Consider the following 17,918-nt stretch of genomic DNA (forward strand, 5'->3'; position numbering starts at 1 on the left):
TTTATGGTCCAACTATGGTGAAAGTTTTACGGTGGAATAACTATTGTATGCTTGAACTGTAGTAAAATTTTTATACTCATTAGATCATGTTTAACTAGTTATAGATTTATTTAGGTGTATGCTTAAATCTATAACTAAGTTATACATGATCCAATGAGTATATGATTTTTACTATAGTTCAAGCATACAATAATTATCCCACCATAAAAAATTTACCACAGTTGGACCATAGAAACTGCAGCTATGAATTAATTATATAAAATCATAGATCTAAAGTTATAGCAAAAAATTTATACTAAAGCATACCATATTATATATTCACTGTGTAGATCTACTCATGTGGAGTAAAAAAATTGAATTTTCCAATTTTATGATTTTGTATGATTTACTATGATTTTTCAAAGATTTAGTCGAAATAAATAAAAAAGAAAAAGATAAAACCGCCTTTAAAAACCGCTTGTAACCGGTCAGGGAGGTAAAACGAATGGTTTAAAAATTTCAGGGAGATGGTTTACCCGGTTTTAGAGTTCAGAGAGGAAAAAACAGACTTTCGCAAAAGTTAAGAGGTAATGTGGACTTTTTTTTTTTTGAGTGGAAGTAGTTGGGCCGCACCCCCGGCACGCTGGCCCGGCACGAGCACGGCCTGATAACGCCTTTGGCCCGCTAAGGCCCGCCCCATAGAATGCCGTTAGCAGGCCAGGCGGGTCTCGCTCCTCGGCCGTTGGGGGCCTGCAAATCGGCCCGTTGGCCTGCCCCCACTCCCCCCGTATAAAAGTGGAGGGCAGCCGGTGCCCTCCAAACCCTAGCGCACCCCGCCGTTGTTCTCTTCCTGCATCCCCTCATCTCCGTTCCAAATCCGGCTCTGGTGCTCGTCGTCGTCTGTATCCGCCCCATTCCCTAGCGCCGTCCCGCAACCAGCCGCGCCTCCTGTCCTCACGGACGCCGCGCCGCCCCCGTCGCCACCGCACGGACGCAGCGACGAGCTGTCGCAGCAGCAATGGCGGTTGGCAAGAATAAGCGTATCTCCAAGGGCAAGAAGGGAGGCAAGAAGAAGACGTGAGTTATCTCGCCCCCTTATCCTCTTCCGTTTGCGGATCGGAAACCGGGAATATAACGTTCAGAAATGGTCAGATTTTGCTCTTGTGGACCTTTTGGTGCGCAGATGACCACACGTCACATGATTTCTTTGAGCGAGGACACTAGGCCTGTGCAATGCTAATCCTGGGAACTGCTTGATAGTTATTTTTTCCTTTGTTGTGTCTGGTTGGGTGCAGCAACTTTTGATTGTTGATTACCTGAAGAATACTTCAGAACTGCTGAATTTATCCATCGTTACACCCATTCTAATCTGAAATTGTCCCTCGAATTTCACTGCATCTGGTGTAGATATATATAAGCTAATTTATGATGTTTCTGGCCACTTCAAAATCCTTTTTGGCTGTACTATGAACTTAATGATGAACTTAATGATGCATGGCATTCGTTATCAGCTGTTCTTTGGCCGCCTCTTGCCGGTGCTGACCCGTTTTCTTGGTGTGTCTGTGTCTCTTGCCTTGCAGCGTGGATCCGTTCAGCAAAAAGGATTGGTATGATATCAAGGCTCCGTCGGTCTTCAGCGTGCGCAACATCGGCAAGACCCTGGTCTCCAGGACACAGGGCACCAAGGTATGCCCGCGCTTCACGTTCTTGTTCTGTTTGGGTATCGTATTGTTGCCTTCCGTGTATTGTGGTGAAGTAGTGATTGATTAGTCGCTGAGATGTATTGCTGAACCTTAGGTATCAATTTGTTAGGGCACTTATTCAGTCAGGTCAGACCTATTCTTGATCTTGTGCAGTGCTCTATAAATTTGTACGCCAGAACGGTTGCACTGATCCATGTATCTTGACTTCACTGCTGTGAAATCATGCCAACAACCAAGTGTATATGGCATTTCTAGCGATACTTTTGATTTAGACACTGTTCCCGATTTAGGTGGTGTTTGGTTGCCCCTTCTAAATTTTAGTCGCTGTCCCATTGAATGTTTGGACACATGCATAGAGTATTAAATATAGACTAATTACGAATCTAATTGCATAGTTTGCGACTAATTTGCGTGACGAATCTTTTAAGCCTAATCAGTCAATGATTTGACAATGTTGTGCTACAGTAAACATGTGCTAATGACGGATTAATTAGGCTTAAAAAAATTCGTCGTATCCGAACACTCCATGCAATATCCTCCCGACATATCTCCTAAATTTTAGTCACCAGATCCAAACACCACCTTACAGTAGTACTATTTCACTCAGACCTTGGCTGTGTAGTATTTGCTCTGTAAGATGAGAATGAGACCTCTGTAGGCTGTCACATTTGTTATTTGTTCATATAATAAGGTGGAAGCTCTAAGATTATGCACTCTTTGGTCCGTTCTCTCTATGTATCACTATTCTGGTAAAGAATCAATGCCATTATTTGGTTAGGTAGCTTTAAAAATGATTTATGTTGACTTTCTAAGATATAGATCATTTGTTGGACCGAATTATTGGAATGGGTACTAGACTTGAGTTGAGGATCAGTAATCTTCGATGACCCTGTTGGTTCCTTTGTAGCTTTATTGGAAATTAATCAGTTCAAAGTATCTGTTGTATCCTTTTTTGTGATTCCATGACTGTATGTATCTCAATTTATTCTGTTTGTTTTCAGATTGCCTCTGAGGGTTTAAAGCACAGAGTATTTGAGGTCTCCTTGGCTGATCTTCAGAGTGATGAAGACCAGGCATACAGGAAGATCAGACTTCGAGCAGAGGATGTACAAGGGAGAAATGTTCTCACAAACTTCTGGGTAATGATCTCTAGTTCGCTTCACACTGTTACGAGACCTATGTTCTATATTATGTCTCTAACCATCTTGTCATCTTGTTAGGGTATGTCCTTTACAACGGACAAGCTCCGTTCGCTGGTTAAGAAGTGGCAGACACTTATCGAGGCTCATGTCGATGTCAAGACCACTGATAATTACATGCTGCGGCTTTTCTGCATTGGGTTCACCAAGAGGCGGCCCAATCAAGTGAAGCGCACTTGCTATGCTCAGGCAAGCCAAATCAGACAGGTAAGAGTTCTGGAGATATCTCATGTTTTCAAGAGCCTTGAATCTCTCTTAGCTTGTCGGTTGTCTTGTCATATTAACACCATTTCTGTTTTGGTAGATTCGTCGGAAGATGACCGAAATCATGAGCAACCAAGCTTCAACTTGTGATCTGAAAGAGCTCGTGTCCAAGTTCATCCCTGAGGTCATTGGAAAGGAAATCGAGAAAGCCACCTGTAGCATATTCCCCTTGCAAAATGTCTTCATCCGCAAGGTGAAGATCCTGAAAGCACCAAAGTTCGACATTGGAAAGCTCATGGAGGTAACTACTTGCAGCAAAGTTTTTGTCTGTTCATGTACTTTAAATTCGTTGTGGCTTTTTTAGCTAATAATGCCCTCTATGATGTTCAGGTCCATGGTGACTATGCCAAGGAGGATGTTGGTGTCAAGATGGACAGGCCTGCTGAAGGTGACGAGGCAATGGGAGGACAGGAGGTTGCTGCAGCTGAGTGATTAGTCTCAGTGTGTTTATGTTTAGTATATGTGGAGTTGGTGTTAAGATGAACTTCCGAGTCAGAGCTGCCTTATTTCCTTAAAACACTTAGAAACTCTTTTTTCGAGAGTCAAGACATGCGTGGTGTTGGCTTTGATTCTCCTTGATTGAAGCATGTACAGTGTTATCTTGCTATGTCAGTTTGATCTCATTTGATTCTCCTTGATTAAAACTTTATTTGGATGAAATCACTGTGCCTTTAACCAATTTCCATTGACCTCTTGACAGTGCACACTATATGTGTTCCGAATGTAATTTATGATCTATGGCAATGCAAGAAATAGTAGAAGAAAAGGTTCTCTTGGCAATTTTTTGGAATCTGTTGTATTTTTTATGCCTATTCTAGAAAAATGTTGTGCTAGCATTGACAGTTTGATGCTCAAATAGTAAAAAATGTGTATTTGCAAACTCATGCTAGATTTACTCCAAGGAGTTCATTTGTGATCTCGAGTATGCACTGTGTGTCAATTGTTCTGAATTGCTCTGCCCATTGCTATTCAGCAACAAAGCTGTACAGGCCGGCAACCAAGCTGTACAGGCTTTAGTGTTCGGTTGCTTGTAAAAGCAGCTGTTTTTGGCTTCCTGTACAGTGATTTATGAGAGACAGCTGCTGAGGCCTTGTTTAGATCAGCTCCAAATTTCAAGTTTTTTCACTCTCTCTCCATCACATCAATTTTTAGCCGCTTGCATGGAGTATTAAATGTAGGTAAAAAAAAAACTAATTACACAGTTTAGTTGGAAATCATGAGATGAATCTTTTAAGCCTAGTTGGTCCACGATTAGATAATATTTGTTAAATAAGACGAAAATGGTACTATTTATCAGGTTAAAAAAAAAACTTTCCATCTAAACGAGGCCTGAAGCCCCCCGTGACCACAGGCACAGGAGCTGGTACACTTGCTGATGGTGAAAAGGGTGCGCTTCTGCATGCTGGGATCTAGCTGCTCCCCTCATCGCCGTCGTTGTTGTGCATCTGTATAAGATCTTGCTGGCTCCGTTCCGTGGGCAGACCGTCGTTGCTGTGCATCTGTATAAGATCTTGTTGACTCCGTTCCGTGGGCAGACTAGTAGGTTAGGAGGTCGGAAATTTTATAATTTTATAGATTTGTGATTGTCAGGAGATACCACAAATTGGTCCAATTCGTTTCGCTGAAAAAACACGTTGAAACATTGTTCCGGCTCATCTGTTGTAAGAGAAAAATAATATTTAAACTGAAAAAAACGTAAGTTAAAAGTAAGGATGGCAACGGGTCGGGTTCGGATCGGGTGGAGTCTCTGTGCACCCAAAACCGAAACCCGAAATCGAAACCCGAATCCGCCCCGAAATCCGATTCGGGTGGAAATCCATCACCAAAACCAAACCCGCGGATACCCGAAACCCGAACAGATACCCGAAACCCGAATGGATACCCGAAACCCGCGGATATATATACACATATTCACATGTATAAACCAGCGGCAACAAATAATAAATATTTTCATGAGTCAACTTTAAATAAATTTAATAATCTAAGTAAACAAATTATTATTAATATATTATAAAACATGAGTTTTTATTCCAAATGATTTATTTCGGATATCCATTGGATACCCACGGGTGGAAAACCAAACCTGAAACCGAACCCGATCGGTTTCGGGGCCCCGAACCCGAAAACCGTGGGTGAAAAACCATCCCAAACCCGAACCCGCAGAACCCAAAACCCGCGGATATCCGCCCCAAACCCGATCCGCTGCCATTCTTAAGGCCCTGTTTGGTTGGGCTTTTGGCTTTGACTTTTGGCCCCAAAAGCCAAAAGGCCAACCAAAGGGGCTGCTTTTGGAGGGTGCTTTTTCAGAAGCAGCTGCTTTTCCGTAGTTCATTTTTGAAAGCTGGTTTGACCCTGCTTTTGGCTTTTGGCTTTCTGCTTTTCGAAATTGGTGGAATAAAAAGCTCTTCCGTAGTTGTTTCAAGAGAGATAAAGATAAAAGGTATATTTTATACTTGTTTAACCAAACAACTTTCAGCTTTTCTACAGCTCACAGTCCACAGCAACTTTTCCACAGCTCACAGCCCACAGCAGCTTTTTCCCACAGCCACAGCCCAACCAAACAGGGCCTTAGTTAAAAGCATGGATTACAAGATAAGCGAACGTGACATCAAACTTATACGAGGCTGCATTATTCTCTGACCATTGTATGCCCAACCCTGGATTTGGCTTGGACTCCGGAGACATGAGAGACTCGAAATCCGAGTATCCGACTAGTCCGATCAGCTTCTACTAGAAAAGAAACTGGTCATTTTTCTATGTCCACCCTCCTCTATCAGCAAGCAAGGTCCATGTTCCTCCCTCCGAGGCTCCGTCGCTCTCTTTCTCTTTCCTTATCCCCCGTGGTGGCCCGTGCTAACAGCGGTTAGGGCTCCGAATCGCGTTTAAGCGCTGCGAAATCAGTGCTGGGGCTTCGTCCTCGAGTCGTCCTGCTGCTGGATGCCACCTCGTGTCCCGCGGCGACGCCAGTGCCCGTCCTCGGAGCCGCCTCTCTCCGGCGATCGCCGGAGACGGATACGGCCGGAGACGTCACTGCAGGCCGCGCTCGTGCACCGAAGCAGGTCAGCTCCCGAACCCCGCTGCCTTCCCCTACCTTCTCTTGTGGATTTTGGTCGACCTATTGCGGGATCTTGTGAGATGACTGCGCTTGGTAGGGAATCAGTTAGAAACTATTACATAGGAGGGTATTTGTCGGGTAGACCTTTGCAAGTTTAGGATTGGAGCAAGCGGGTGTTCTCAAGTTTGGGATATGTCTTTCTTCCACCTGCTGTTCTTCAAATCCCTTCCTTTATGAATGAGATTAAGCTGGTGGAGATGCTCTTAGTAGTACATATTAAGCTGGAGAGGCTTAAGCTGGCCCGTTTGTTTTCAGCTGGATGCTTACCAGTTGCTGTAGGTACGATTTCAGTGAACCATGAAAGATTCATTTGCTTGATGATTATCATCTTCGCTAGCTTGTTCTCTCTCTCTCTCTCCTCTCTCTGTTTTCTTACGAAAAGGTCTAATGATATGCTGCTCCAAAATCTGCAATTTGTGGTGCTTGTTTCGATTTGTTCTGGCAATTTCTCTCCTGATCACAAAGATTAGCCGCCCACATCTTTGAATCTGACAAAAGGGTTATAGAGTAATGTAGTGTGTCCATTATTGTATCTGAATGTATTTAAGATCAGGGTTTTCCTATGTTCTAGTAAATCTCCAATTCCTCTTCTTCAGTTTACAATGGTAGTGGTGCTCTAGTGACAGATATGTTCATCATGTGTTATAACTTACATACACTAGATGCCATTTTAGCTTAGCATCTTCTTTGTCTATAATTCTCAGTGGCTTGTGTTTTTTTGCTGCTGCAGATGCCTAGTAGCTTCAACGGCCACTATCCTGCTAATGGTCTAGATGTCATTTTAGCTTAGCCATGCCATTTTTCTGTATACTTCTCAGGGGCTTGCGGTTTTTTGCTGCTGCAGATGTCTAGTAGCTCCAACGGCCATTATCCTGCTAATGGTGCAAAGGTTCTTCATAGGAAAGAAAAGAATAAAGAGGTACCCATGATCTTATAGTTCCTGTATGTAATATTTTAAGGTGTTTCACATTTGAATAATGTAAGAAAAAGGTAAAATTGTATCATTAATTTGTTCAACTGTTTGGTTGAGTTCATAATATTGTTAATGCAGAAAGTACAGCTCGACAAAAATGCAGCCTCTTCGGCCTGCCAGAAGGACAGGTATTATATTGAGAAATTAGAAACAGAATTGATGAACTGCTATCAGGAAATTGGTATGCACTAGTAATTGTTCTGTTTCTCATTGGTCTGGCTACTCTATATCTAGTTACTTTGGCAGTCTTTACTGACTGCAATTGTAGGATATTTGCAGGATCAGTTAAATATACGGAGCGTTGAAGCAAACATCATGGGGGAGCATATTCACAGTCTTGAACTGAAGCTGACTGAACTTGAAAAGTTCCCAGAAAGAGTGAGAGTGATGGACAATGAGCTGATACGATCTGATTCTCAGTGCTGGCTTCTGATGGAAGAAGTCAGATGTAAAGAAGAGGAGTTGCAGAAGGCAGCCGCACAGATAGAGAAGCTTGAAAGTACAGCTTTAGATTCACAATGCGAAATTGAGAGCTTGAAACTTGATTTGAGTAATCTTGAGCAGAGACTACTTGATACCGAAAGCTTTACCCAACATGCTGCTGAGCACAAAGCTCAAATTGACAAATTACTGGGAGAACATGAGCTCCAGCTACACGAGGCACAGAGAACTATTGATCAACTTGTACTGGAGAATAAGCAACTGATAGAGCTATTGCCTGTAAGAGCTCCTAAACAATCCCCTTCTGGATCTGGGCAGCAAGTTGACAAAACATTGGAGAACGGTGTTCATGCAGAATGTGAAAGTGGTGATGTAATTCTTGAAAAGATGGCAAAACGAAATGAAGAATCTGAACTTCTAATTGAGCAGCTCAAGGTAATTTGTTGTTTACCACATGTAATAAGAAATTGGTATAAGCTCTAATTTTGGTCAAGTGCCATCCTTGCTCCCAAACATCTTCCAAAAACAAATTGTTCTAAATATATTTTGCTATAGTGCATGCCTTAATTAATACTCGGATAAATTGAAGTAGCTATCTATTTTTTCTGGTTCATACTTGAACACAACTTTCCCTTTGATTGTGTAATGTAAGTATTTTGTTGTTTGTTAGGAAGAGCTTCGAGGACAAAAGTTAAAGGCAAAAGAGGATGCGGAAGATCTCACCCAAGAAATGGCTGAACTAAGGTACCAGATAACAGGCATGCTTGAGGAAGAATACAAGCGTCGATCTTGCATTGAGCAGGCAGCTATTCAACATATTCAGGAGCTGGAGACTCAGGTAGTGATATAGAATTTGTTTTCACATCGTGTGATTGCACCTGGAATTAGTGTTTCTGAATTTTGTTCTATCATCTCAAACTTGAAGTTACTGGCATAACTAGTAACGAATGGACGTGTTGCCTTGGTTTTGTTATATTAGTGACTTCTTTGTCTGGTGTCTCTTACATTTCTGTTCTGTTCATGATGTTTGAAACAGGTCTCCAAAGAGAAGACAAAGTTGAGTGGGGCACTTAGGCGATTGCAGGAATCACATGAACTAGCTCACACACAAGCTATGGAGATTAAGAAGTTGAAGGCTGCTTTGGAGGTATGTGCATGTAGATGTAGATGAACGTGATACATGTACATGACATCCAAGATGAGTACTCTTTACAGTATTCCGTTCTTTGAGGTTGGTCACTTCATCATGGTACTAATGCGCCCCCATTTATTACACTGTAGAGATTTAACTCCATGACGAACCTGGGCACAGTTTGCAAATCTTGCTCTTGCGGGTTCTCTGCAATGTTGATAGAATTGTCTAATTGCTCGATCGAAGGACCCTCAGGCGGCGCCAGACCCCCCAGTTCCAACCACATTGATGAGAAGTCACAGAACCGAGCTCTAATAGAGTGGCGTCCTGGTGAAGCTTCAGACGGTGACGGCGGGTAGGAAGGTAGATCGCCAAATAGCATGTACATTTGAGTGTGCATTTGACCAACTGTAAATGCATATGCGTTTGTTGCCTTAGCTAAATTTCACATTGTAAGCTTTCAATGGGAGTTAACAGTTAAGCTCCCCTGGCAGTGAAAGTGTTACCTTAAGATTTCACGTCTGTCACGAAATTTACCAGCAAGGATTTGCTATCACGGTTTTTGAAGCAAAGACACAGGATTTTCTACTCTTCAATTCTCCGACGCACAAAAAGAAAGTGCACGGATTAAATCAAGTTTGTTCTCCAAGGAAATGTTATAAGAAAGTGTGCATTTTGCTGCTGATGGGTTCAGGTTGGAGTCATCTTGGGCTGAAATTTGAGTGTGGCTCCATTTTCTGTCTATTTATCCTTTGAATGAAAAATCTCCCTAAATATATTCAAAGTGTGGCTGCGAATTACTGGTCCATGAGGCACAATGATTTTTTTTTTCTATTTAAGGTCGCATTTATACCCAAGCCGTTTAGGATGCCAACGCAATCTACAAAAGTGACACATTAATTAGCAATTTCATAGAAAATACAGCATTTTAAATAAAAATTAATTGTAGATTACGAAAAAAAATCGTGGTGAATCTGATAATATTAGTTATTCATCGCCAACTACTGATTTTCTTTAAATACATCAACCGATCAGGTAATGATTTATAGAACAACTATAGAACAAACTAAAGGCGATGCAGTGCAGGACGCGCTAACATGCAATTATTATATTAATTGCAGCAATTAGAAGCCAAATGCACATCAGGGTCTTCCTTGAGATTTGGGGAAGCCCCACTACTCCCAGCCCCGGAGCACACAGGGAGGAGTACGGACGGAGGCCATGATCACATAGCAGAGCACGTGGAGAGAGACCGGCCGGGGGCCGTGAGGAAGAAGGCAGCATCGCCGGAGACGGAGAGCGTCGGCGGGCGCCGCCGCGGCCGACCCAGGGAGGAATTTTCCACTGCGCTATTGACTCCTGTGGTGTTGTTGGGCCTCACTGGGCCTGGCGAGCTACGAAGCAGGCGTCGGTGAGAGTCTCGATTGCGCTGCTCGACAGGGCGTTAACCCCAAGAGGCCCAGCGCCTCGCCGCCGCCAAGCGCAGAGCAGCGCCGCCGCCGCCGCTAACTCCTTCCCCGTCAGATCCTCGGCCCGCTGCTGCTCCTCTCTCTGTCGGGGGTGCGGTGAAGTCGCGTTCCTTCTCGTGTCGGTGAGTGATCCTCGCCCTCTTGGACGGACGGACGGATTATTTTTTTGTCGTTGAAGAGTTGGTGCTGTTCTCGATCAAGCCCATGCTCATTTCTGTCTCCGTCAGTTGTGTTGGTTGTAGCTTTTAGTTCTTTGTGCTGCGTGGTGCCCTACTTACCCAGTCCATCAATTAACCCGTCCATGTTCAGTTAGGCTCTTCTAGCGTGCCTAATAATTATAGTGCATTTTGGCTGCTTATCTGTCAATGTTCCAAGTGAACCCTCTTCTGTCTAGTTCCTTGTTAAACTTTAATAGTGCATTTTGGTTTTAGGGTTTAGCGATTCTTGTCTGTGTCAGTTAGTAGTTTTTAGCTGAGGGACTAGACATAATCACCAATCGATTGTCTTGAAAAATGTGTGATTTTGCAATCCCTTTTTGTCACTCTAAAAATAATTTAGCTCAAATATTTCCTTGGCAGCAAGTGTATTATCACGAAATTGTTGTCTGGGACAGCAAGAATGCTTTAAGGAACCACTGATAATCGTTCGGTGGTTAACTGGTTATGGATAATGACAATGGCGATGTGGATGACCTGGGATCAGGGTGGTTTGAAGTGAAAAAGGTAATGTTCTTTGCCTGTCTTATTTTCTCTTATTTTGCTCTGGCCATTATTTTCTCGTATGTTTCTGCATTATTATGCTGGGCCCATTCTTATTGTTGTTGTTAATTCACTATACACCCATTTTACAGAAGCATCGGTCCAGCTCAAAATACACATTGCAGAGGTCTTCAGGTGGTTCCAGCCATAAAATTCCAAACTTACCATCACGGTCACGTGCTAACTGTAACAGTGACAGTTCAAGGTGGCATGACAAGCTGCAACACCCACCTCCGAGCATAAATGCTAATGTTGGTGTTGATGAATCTGGTAGTGGAGAAACAACAAATGTTGGTGAAGGATGCACTGATTTAGGCACCAGTGTCAGTGGCCTGAATAGTGGCTTAAATGCTTCAGCCTCAGAGGATATAGTTGAAAGACCTGAAGAACTGGTGGTGGCTGAAGAAACAAGTGAACCTCCCAAAACTGATCTGGCTGATCATGTAGATCCTTCACTGCCTCATGAACCCACCACCGGTTCAGACAGTCCTGCAAAACGTGCAGATCTTTCTCAGCATGTAAAATGTTATCCCAAAACAGAGTCAGTAGGTGTTTTGTCCAATACTCCTGTCAAGTTTGGAGACTTTGATGAAGTTCCAGGTCTATCATTACCTTCAGATTCATTCAGAGATAATAATTCTTCTAGAGGCCACAGACATAGTGAAGATGTTGCACATCTAAAAAATGTGCAAAAAGATGCAAGTGAACTCAAAGTGGCGATGGACACTTGTACTACAACTACGATTGATGAGGCATCTCCAATTATGGTACAGGGAACAGAGACACCCAATGATGATAAGAGTATTTCAAATGTTAATGGTTCAATAGCCTCAGCTGACTCTGTTTCCTTATCCTGCTCCAATAATGATCATGAAGTTCCAGTTACATCTTCCATGGAAGGTAGAACATTACTTCATGACCAAGCACCAGTTTCTGCTTCTGCAGATTTTGGATCTGAAAGTGCTGAGAGCAAAGAAAGATTCAGGCAGAGGCTATGGTGTTTTCTTTTTGAGAATCTGAATAGGGCTGTTGATGAACTTTACCTCCTCTGTGAACTAGAATGTGACATGGAACAGATTAATGAATCCATACTTGTCCTTGAAGAAGCTATTTCCGATTTTCAAGAACTTAAATCCAGAGCAGAGCATTTTGATAATACCAAAAAATCTCCTGGTGTACCAAAGGAGGGCATGCCAATGGCTGTGAAAGCTGACCATAGGAGACCTCATGCCTTGTCTTGGGAGGTCTGTTTTCTCACTAGGCATCCTGATTTCTTGTGTTTTATTTTCACTTCCGTCTATTATGATTCATTGACATACTGGAAAAGCCTGCTGATGTAGGGCATGCATATGGAATGGTATCTTCACTGTTATGTGTTGCTAGATTGAGAACTTACAAAATTAATAGCTACATGTTTTCCTTTCCTTCCTTCCGTGATAAATTTTTCCAGCTGTATTTCAGTGCTCTAAAGTCATGTTTGGTACATCTTATAAGCAGGTTAGAAGGATGACAAGTTCTCCACACAGGCAAGAAATACTGTCTTCATCTCTAGAGGCCTTCCAGAGAATCCAATTGGAACTGGCATGCAAGCAGGCTGGTATAACAGCAGAGAGATTTACATCCAGCTCTTCTGAAGAAGTTTTGGGTAGCTCGTCAAAGCTGACTACAGCATCAGCAACTGTTAGGAATATAAGTTTGAAAGTTGAGAGTCAGGTGAAACTTCCTGATACTAGCGAGAAAAAGATTGCTGGCGAGAAGCAAAGTAGGGATGCATTCAAGTCTGGTAAATCGTATCCACAAAGTATGCCTTCCTATTCTGCAAGGAGTAGAAGAGGGTCACTAGAACCAATCTCTGAAATAGAGAAACACACCTTTAAGAAGGACAGGGAGTTGCCAGAAAACAAATTTGACAGGCTCAAGTCAACCGATGTTGTTAAAAAGAGTACAGTTCATCTTGAAAAGGAAAAACAAATTACAGCACCTTGGAAGTCCATGGATGCCTGGAAGGAGAAAAGAAACTGGGAAGATATACTGAAATCTCCTGTACGGAGTTCTCGTGTTTCTCATTCTCCTGGTGTTGGAAGAAAAGTTACAGACCGTGCTCGTGTTCTACATGACAAGTTGATGTCTCCTGAAAAGAAAAAAAGAAGTGCTTTGGATATGAAAAAAGAAGCAGAAGAAAAGCATGCACGAGCGCTGCGAATCAGGAGTCAACTAGAGAGCGAGAGGGTTCAGAGGCTACAGCGTACCTCTGAAAAGTTGCATCGTGTCAATGAGTGGCAGGCTGTGCGCAGCTCAAAACTGCGAGAAGTAATGAATGCACGCCATCAACGTGGCGAATCTCGTCACGAAGCATATCTTGCTCAGGTTGCAAAAAGAGCTGGTGATGAGAGTACTAAGGTCAATGAGGTCCGTTTTATTACATCACTGAATGAAGAAAACAAGAAATTCTTGCTGAGGCAGAAACTTCATGATTCTGAAATGCGGAGAGCTGAAAAGCTACAGGTGATCAAAACAAAGCAAAAGGAGGACACTGCAAGGGAAGAAGCTGTTTTGGAACGAAGAAAGTTCCTGGAAGCTGAGAAGATGCAGCGCCTTGCTGAAATACAGCGCAAGAAAGAAGAAGCTATTTTCAGAAGAGAAGAGGAGCGCAAAGCATCTAGTGCTGCACGAGAAGCAAGGGCTGCAGAACAACAACGTCGAAAAGAGATAAGAGCAAAAGCGCAACAAGAGGAAGCTGAACTTTTAGCCCAAAAGTTAGCTGAAAAGCTTCGTGAAAGTGAGCAGCGGCGCAAGTATTACCTAGAACAAATACGGGAGCGAGCCTCAATGGATCTTAGGGATCAGCCTTCACCTTTTCAGCGTCGCTTTCCAAGTAAAGATGGCCAAAACCGTTCTAGTTCTGCTAACAGCGGAGAAGATTCACATACAACTGGCAATTCCAGCGCTGCAGATTCTATGGCTAAGTCATCAAATAATGTTCAGACAAAACGAAGGATTAAAAAGATTCGCCAGAGATTAATGGCTCTAAAGCATGAATTTATTGAACCATCCATAGGTGAAAGTACAGGAATCACGCACAGGGCTGCTCTTGGAGCTGCCAAAGCTAAGTTAAGTAGATGGCTTCAAGACCTTCAGAGACTTCGCCAAGCTAGAAAAGAAGGTGCTGCCAGTATTGGTTTGATTGTCAGTGACATAACAAAGGTACTTCTCATTCCTCATGTATTGTTTGTACTATAGTGCTAACTATGTTTACTAATACCGTTTTCTCATTATTTTGGTTTAGTATTTAGAAGGGAAGGATCTTGAGCTGCATGCATCAAGACAAGTTGGTTTGCTTGACTTCATTGCATCCGCATTACCTGCATCACATACTTCAAAGCCTGGAGCTTGTCAAGTCACTGTCTACCTTTTGCGCCTGTTGAGAGTGTTGCTCTCACTTCCAGCTAATCGAACTTATTTTCTAGTACAAAATCTTTTACCCCCAATTATTCCCATGCTATCAGCATCACTGGAGAATTATATTAAGGTGGCAGCATCCAACTCTGGAAGTTCAAATCTTCTGTCTAATAAAACATCAATTGAGAATACAGAGTCATCAGGTGAAGTGTTAGATGGATTTTTATGGACTGTGACCATGATCGTTGGCCATGTACACATCAATGATGAACAACATCAAATGCAGGGAGGTTTGATAGAACTGATTGTAGCTTATCAAATAATACATCGTCTGAGAGATCTGTTTGCCCTTTATGATAGGCCACAGGTGGAAGGATCCCCACTCCCATCATCTATACTGTTTGGTCTCAACCTTTTGTCTGTCTTAACATCGAAACCCGGAAATTTCTCTACTATTGATTGGGAGTCCTGCAAATGCAGGACACTAGGTGGAAATATAGTGCAAGAATATGAATATCTTAGTTCACAGGACAGTGTGGGGTGCCAATCATTGACACTTGATCAATCTGGTGATGCCAAATCGCCAACCATATACAGTGAACTGGCTGAAGATAGCAAATCCTGTAGACAACATGACTTCAGCATTCCAGTGGACAGAAAATTGGTTGATGAAGCTAGTAAAGACTTATTAGTGATCTCTGCTGGCCTGAACAACTCAGCAATGCAACCGTCTGATTTGGGCGTTACTACAGAGAAGCATTCTGAAAGTCCTAGCCAGGGAGATGAAAATAGCACAGTGGACACTTTTCTTGAAGGAAGAAAGGTGAATAATGTATGTGCATTGTATAATAGTCCTGGAAAAGGCAATGAAACGAATCTTAAGCAGCCTGTAATGCTCTTACTTTCTGCACTGGCTGAGACTGGCCTTGTTAGTCTACCATCACTTTTGACTGCCGTGTTGCTCCAGGCAAACAACAACAGGTCATCATCGGAACAGGTTTGTCCACCTGCTATATTGAGGTGCAATGTTTTTTTTAGTAATTTTGTTATGCTGTCTCCAAACTAAATATCTGTATAGATCTTATGTTTTTCACACACACATTTAGATTATTTGATATGCCTAGCAATGGGTATACCACATCATCAAAATAGGTACTTTGTGTTCTTGTAACAAAAATGTTAAAATGGTGTGTACACGTTTTCTAGCGTGCTTTTATTTCTTATTAGGCTTTCGTTACAACATCAGCAGAAACAAGAGTTTTCATGCCATGGGAATCTATCTTCTTCTGTAGTTAGCAGAGTAAATCTTGCATGTTTATTGAATTTTAATCTTGCTGGAAAATTAAATAACTCGTTTTTCAGACATTGGCGATTCTTCCGTCAAATTTTGAAGAAGTAGCCACTGGCGTATTGAAAGTTTTGAATAATGTGGCGCGTTTGGATATAACCCTTTTGCAGCACATGCTGGTAAGTGCTCTTCATGGAAAGGACGGATGTTATCAGTGACTGAAATCAATGTAGTCTCAGGCGCAAACTTACCTGCTTTCTTACACTAATCATTGGCCATGATAACATTATAAATTTAGTAGACAGGTTCCAGGCATAATTTTTCTGTCTGGAAAACCCCACAATATGGCTATGGGAATCTTTAGAATATTACATTTGTTTTTTATTTACCTCCAGAAGTTTGTTTTCTTACTGGTTATGCATTATTTTCAGGCTAGATCAGATCTAAAGATGGAGTTCTTCCATTTAATCAGCTTCCTTCTGAGTCATTGCATGAACAAATGGAGAGTGCCAAATGATCAGGTGTCTTCATCTATTCCCAACATGAGTTCTTTTGTGGTCCATTTTAAGTTTAAAATATCCATTTTTTTCAATTACTTTCCACTTGTTTTGCACATCCAGTTACTTTCAACTTGTTCTTGTGCAATACTTTCTACTAGTTTTTGCACATTCAGTTCTTCCTTGTCTGTAATGATAGCAAGTTGCACCAATTACTTTTAACTTGTTTTGCACATTCAGTCACTTTCAACTTGTTTTTGTGCAATACTTTCTACTAGTTTTGCACATTCAGTTCTTCCTTCTCTATAATGATAGCAAGTTGCGCCTCTGTAGTTTGCTGTATGTCTGACTAGGTGGCAGTTTTTATGTCACTGGAGGAGACATTAGAATATAGCTACCAGCTCTTTTTATTAACTATGATCTTAATACTAACTGTACTTCTTGAACAAATGTCGGCTCTTTTTAATTAACTATGGTCTTAATATTATCTGTACTTCTTGAACAGGCGTTTTACATTAGATATATGACTAGTGTGCATATTTGTTATAAAAGAAATAGTGTGCGTATAAAATGTTCCACCTTGTAATGTCCATTATGAATGCATGTCGTAGAAAGTTGATGACTTGGGGTACTGGATCATGTTATAGTTTCTGTCGGTCTTGACCATGTGTGACCCTTTTGGATATTATTACCAAGAAATTTGGACGTACTGCCATTTTCTGAATCTCATGCTTGACTATTGTTTGCACTTTTCTCCTGAAATGGCTGCTTTTTTTAACAACTGCACCTTTTGTTCGCTCCCCTGTTCTCAGGTTTAAGGATTTGTGCTATTTTTTTTTAGGTTGGTTTGCTGCTTCTAGAGTCACTGCTACTTCTTGGCTACTTTTCTTTGTTCCATGCTGGGAACCAAGCTGTTCTTCGGTGGGGAAAGAGTCCCACCATACTTCACAAGGTAAATAATAGTTTGTGTAGCCATGTCCCTTTCAATTTCTGAGTTGTGCAAAAAATCTGACGAGTTAGAAAACAGGTGTGCGACCTGCCATTTGTTTTCTTCAGCGACCCCGAGTTGATGCCCATCTTGGCTGCTGCTCTGATCGCCGTTTGCTATGGTTGCGATCAGAACCGAAGTGTTGTACAGCAGGAAATAAGCACGGATATGCTACGTTGCTTGCTCAAGTCCTGCCAAACTTCTGGATCAAATTCTCCAGATTCCACTGCTGTGGATGGTTCTGGAAACAATTCCAATGAAAGCATTCTGGAGATCAGGAACTCACAAGGTGACATCCCAACAAGGTCAAGCCGCAAAATTGGACGGCCAGTTGTTGGGAAGGGTATTTCAGGGGGCATCAGGTTCAACAGAAATAAGGTTCAAAAGGATGGTAGGGGAACAAGAGCAGTTGACGATGGGCCTCTGAAGCAAAGAGCTCAAGAAGCTTCATCGAGCTTCATGTTGCATAGAAGGATCCCAGCTTCTTTCTTGGACAGAGCCGAGTTCTTCTTCTGCAGTGAGACATGAAATCGGCTCTGTAGTTCACCTAACTTATATAGCACGAGCTACTGAATTTACTATTTTGCAAGGATGGTGCTTCAGACTGATTCTCGAAACATTAGGGAAATGGACGTTCGGCCGAAAAGGTTTCCTGACCTGATATTTTGGTTGAATCTTCTACAGATAAAAAAATAAGTCATGTACGGAAGCAA

At 42.2% G+C, this 17,918-nt stretch overlaps 3 protein-coding genes across 8 annotated transcripts; all 3 read left to right on the forward strand.

The window, feature by feature from the left end:
- The first annotated feature begins 796 nt into the window (after positions 1–796).
- On the forward strand, positions 797–3,805 carry LOC136552663 (small ribosomal subunit protein eS1-like). The gene is made up of 6 exons (XM_066544217.1): positions 797–1,056; positions 1,560–1,665; positions 2,684–2,821; positions 2,903–3,088; positions 3,186–3,386; positions 3,476–3,805. The coding sequence occupies exons 1-6, from the start codon at positions 998–1,000 to the stop codon at positions 3,575–3,577; spliced, it is 792 nt and encodes a 263-aa protein (XP_066400314.1). The 5' UTR covers positions 797–997; the 3' UTR covers positions 3,578–3,805.
- A 2,092-nt stretch (positions 3,806–5,897) lies between these two features.
- Positions 5,898–9,324, forward strand: LOC136552664 (uncharacterized). Of its 6 annotated transcripts, none has more exons than XM_066544218.1 (7): positions 5,898–6,204; positions 7,105–7,179; positions 7,312–7,361; positions 7,502–8,109; positions 8,345–8,512; positions 8,711–8,821; positions 8,956–9,324. In XM_066544218.1, the coding sequence occupies exons 1-7, from the start codon at positions 6,083–6,085 to the stop codon at positions 9,163–9,165; spliced, it is 1,344 nt and encodes a 447-aa protein (XP_066400315.1). In that variant the 5' UTR covers positions 5,898–6,082; the 3' UTR covers positions 9,166–9,324. The 6 variants fall into 6 exon arrangements, with proteins under 6 accessions (XP_066400315.1, XP_066400317.1, XP_066400316.1 ...); XM_066544220.1 differs by having other exon boundaries at positions 6,069–6,204; positions 6,991–7,179; positions 7,312–7,414; XM_066544219.1 differs by having other exon boundaries at positions 6,072–6,204; positions 7,312–7,414.
- Positions 9,325–9,892: 568 nt separating this feature from the next.
- LOC136550363 (uncharacterized) lies at positions 9,893–17,912 on the forward strand. The gene is made up of 9 exons (XM_066541909.1): positions 9,893–10,397; positions 10,854–10,997; positions 11,126–12,277; positions 12,531–14,237; positions 14,320–15,429; positions 15,795–15,899; positions 16,152–16,241; positions 17,059–17,169; positions 17,245–17,912. Exons 2-9 carry the CDS (start codon positions 10,938–10,940, stop codon positions 17,731–17,733), a joined length of 4,824 nt encoding a protein of 1,607 aa, XP_066398006.1. The 5' UTR covers positions 9,893–10,397; positions 10,854–10,937; the 3' UTR covers positions 17,734–17,912.
- The last annotated feature ends 6 nt before the right edge of the window (positions 17,913–17,918 follow it).

This window comes from Miscanthus floridulus, chromosome 4 (genome assembly GCF_019320115.1).
Source record: "Miscanthus floridulus cultivar M001 chromosome 4, ASM1932011v1, whole genome shotgun sequence".
Classification (NCBI taxonomy): Eukaryota; Viridiplantae; Streptophyta; class Magnoliopsida; order Poales; family Poaceae; genus Miscanthus; species Miscanthus floridulus.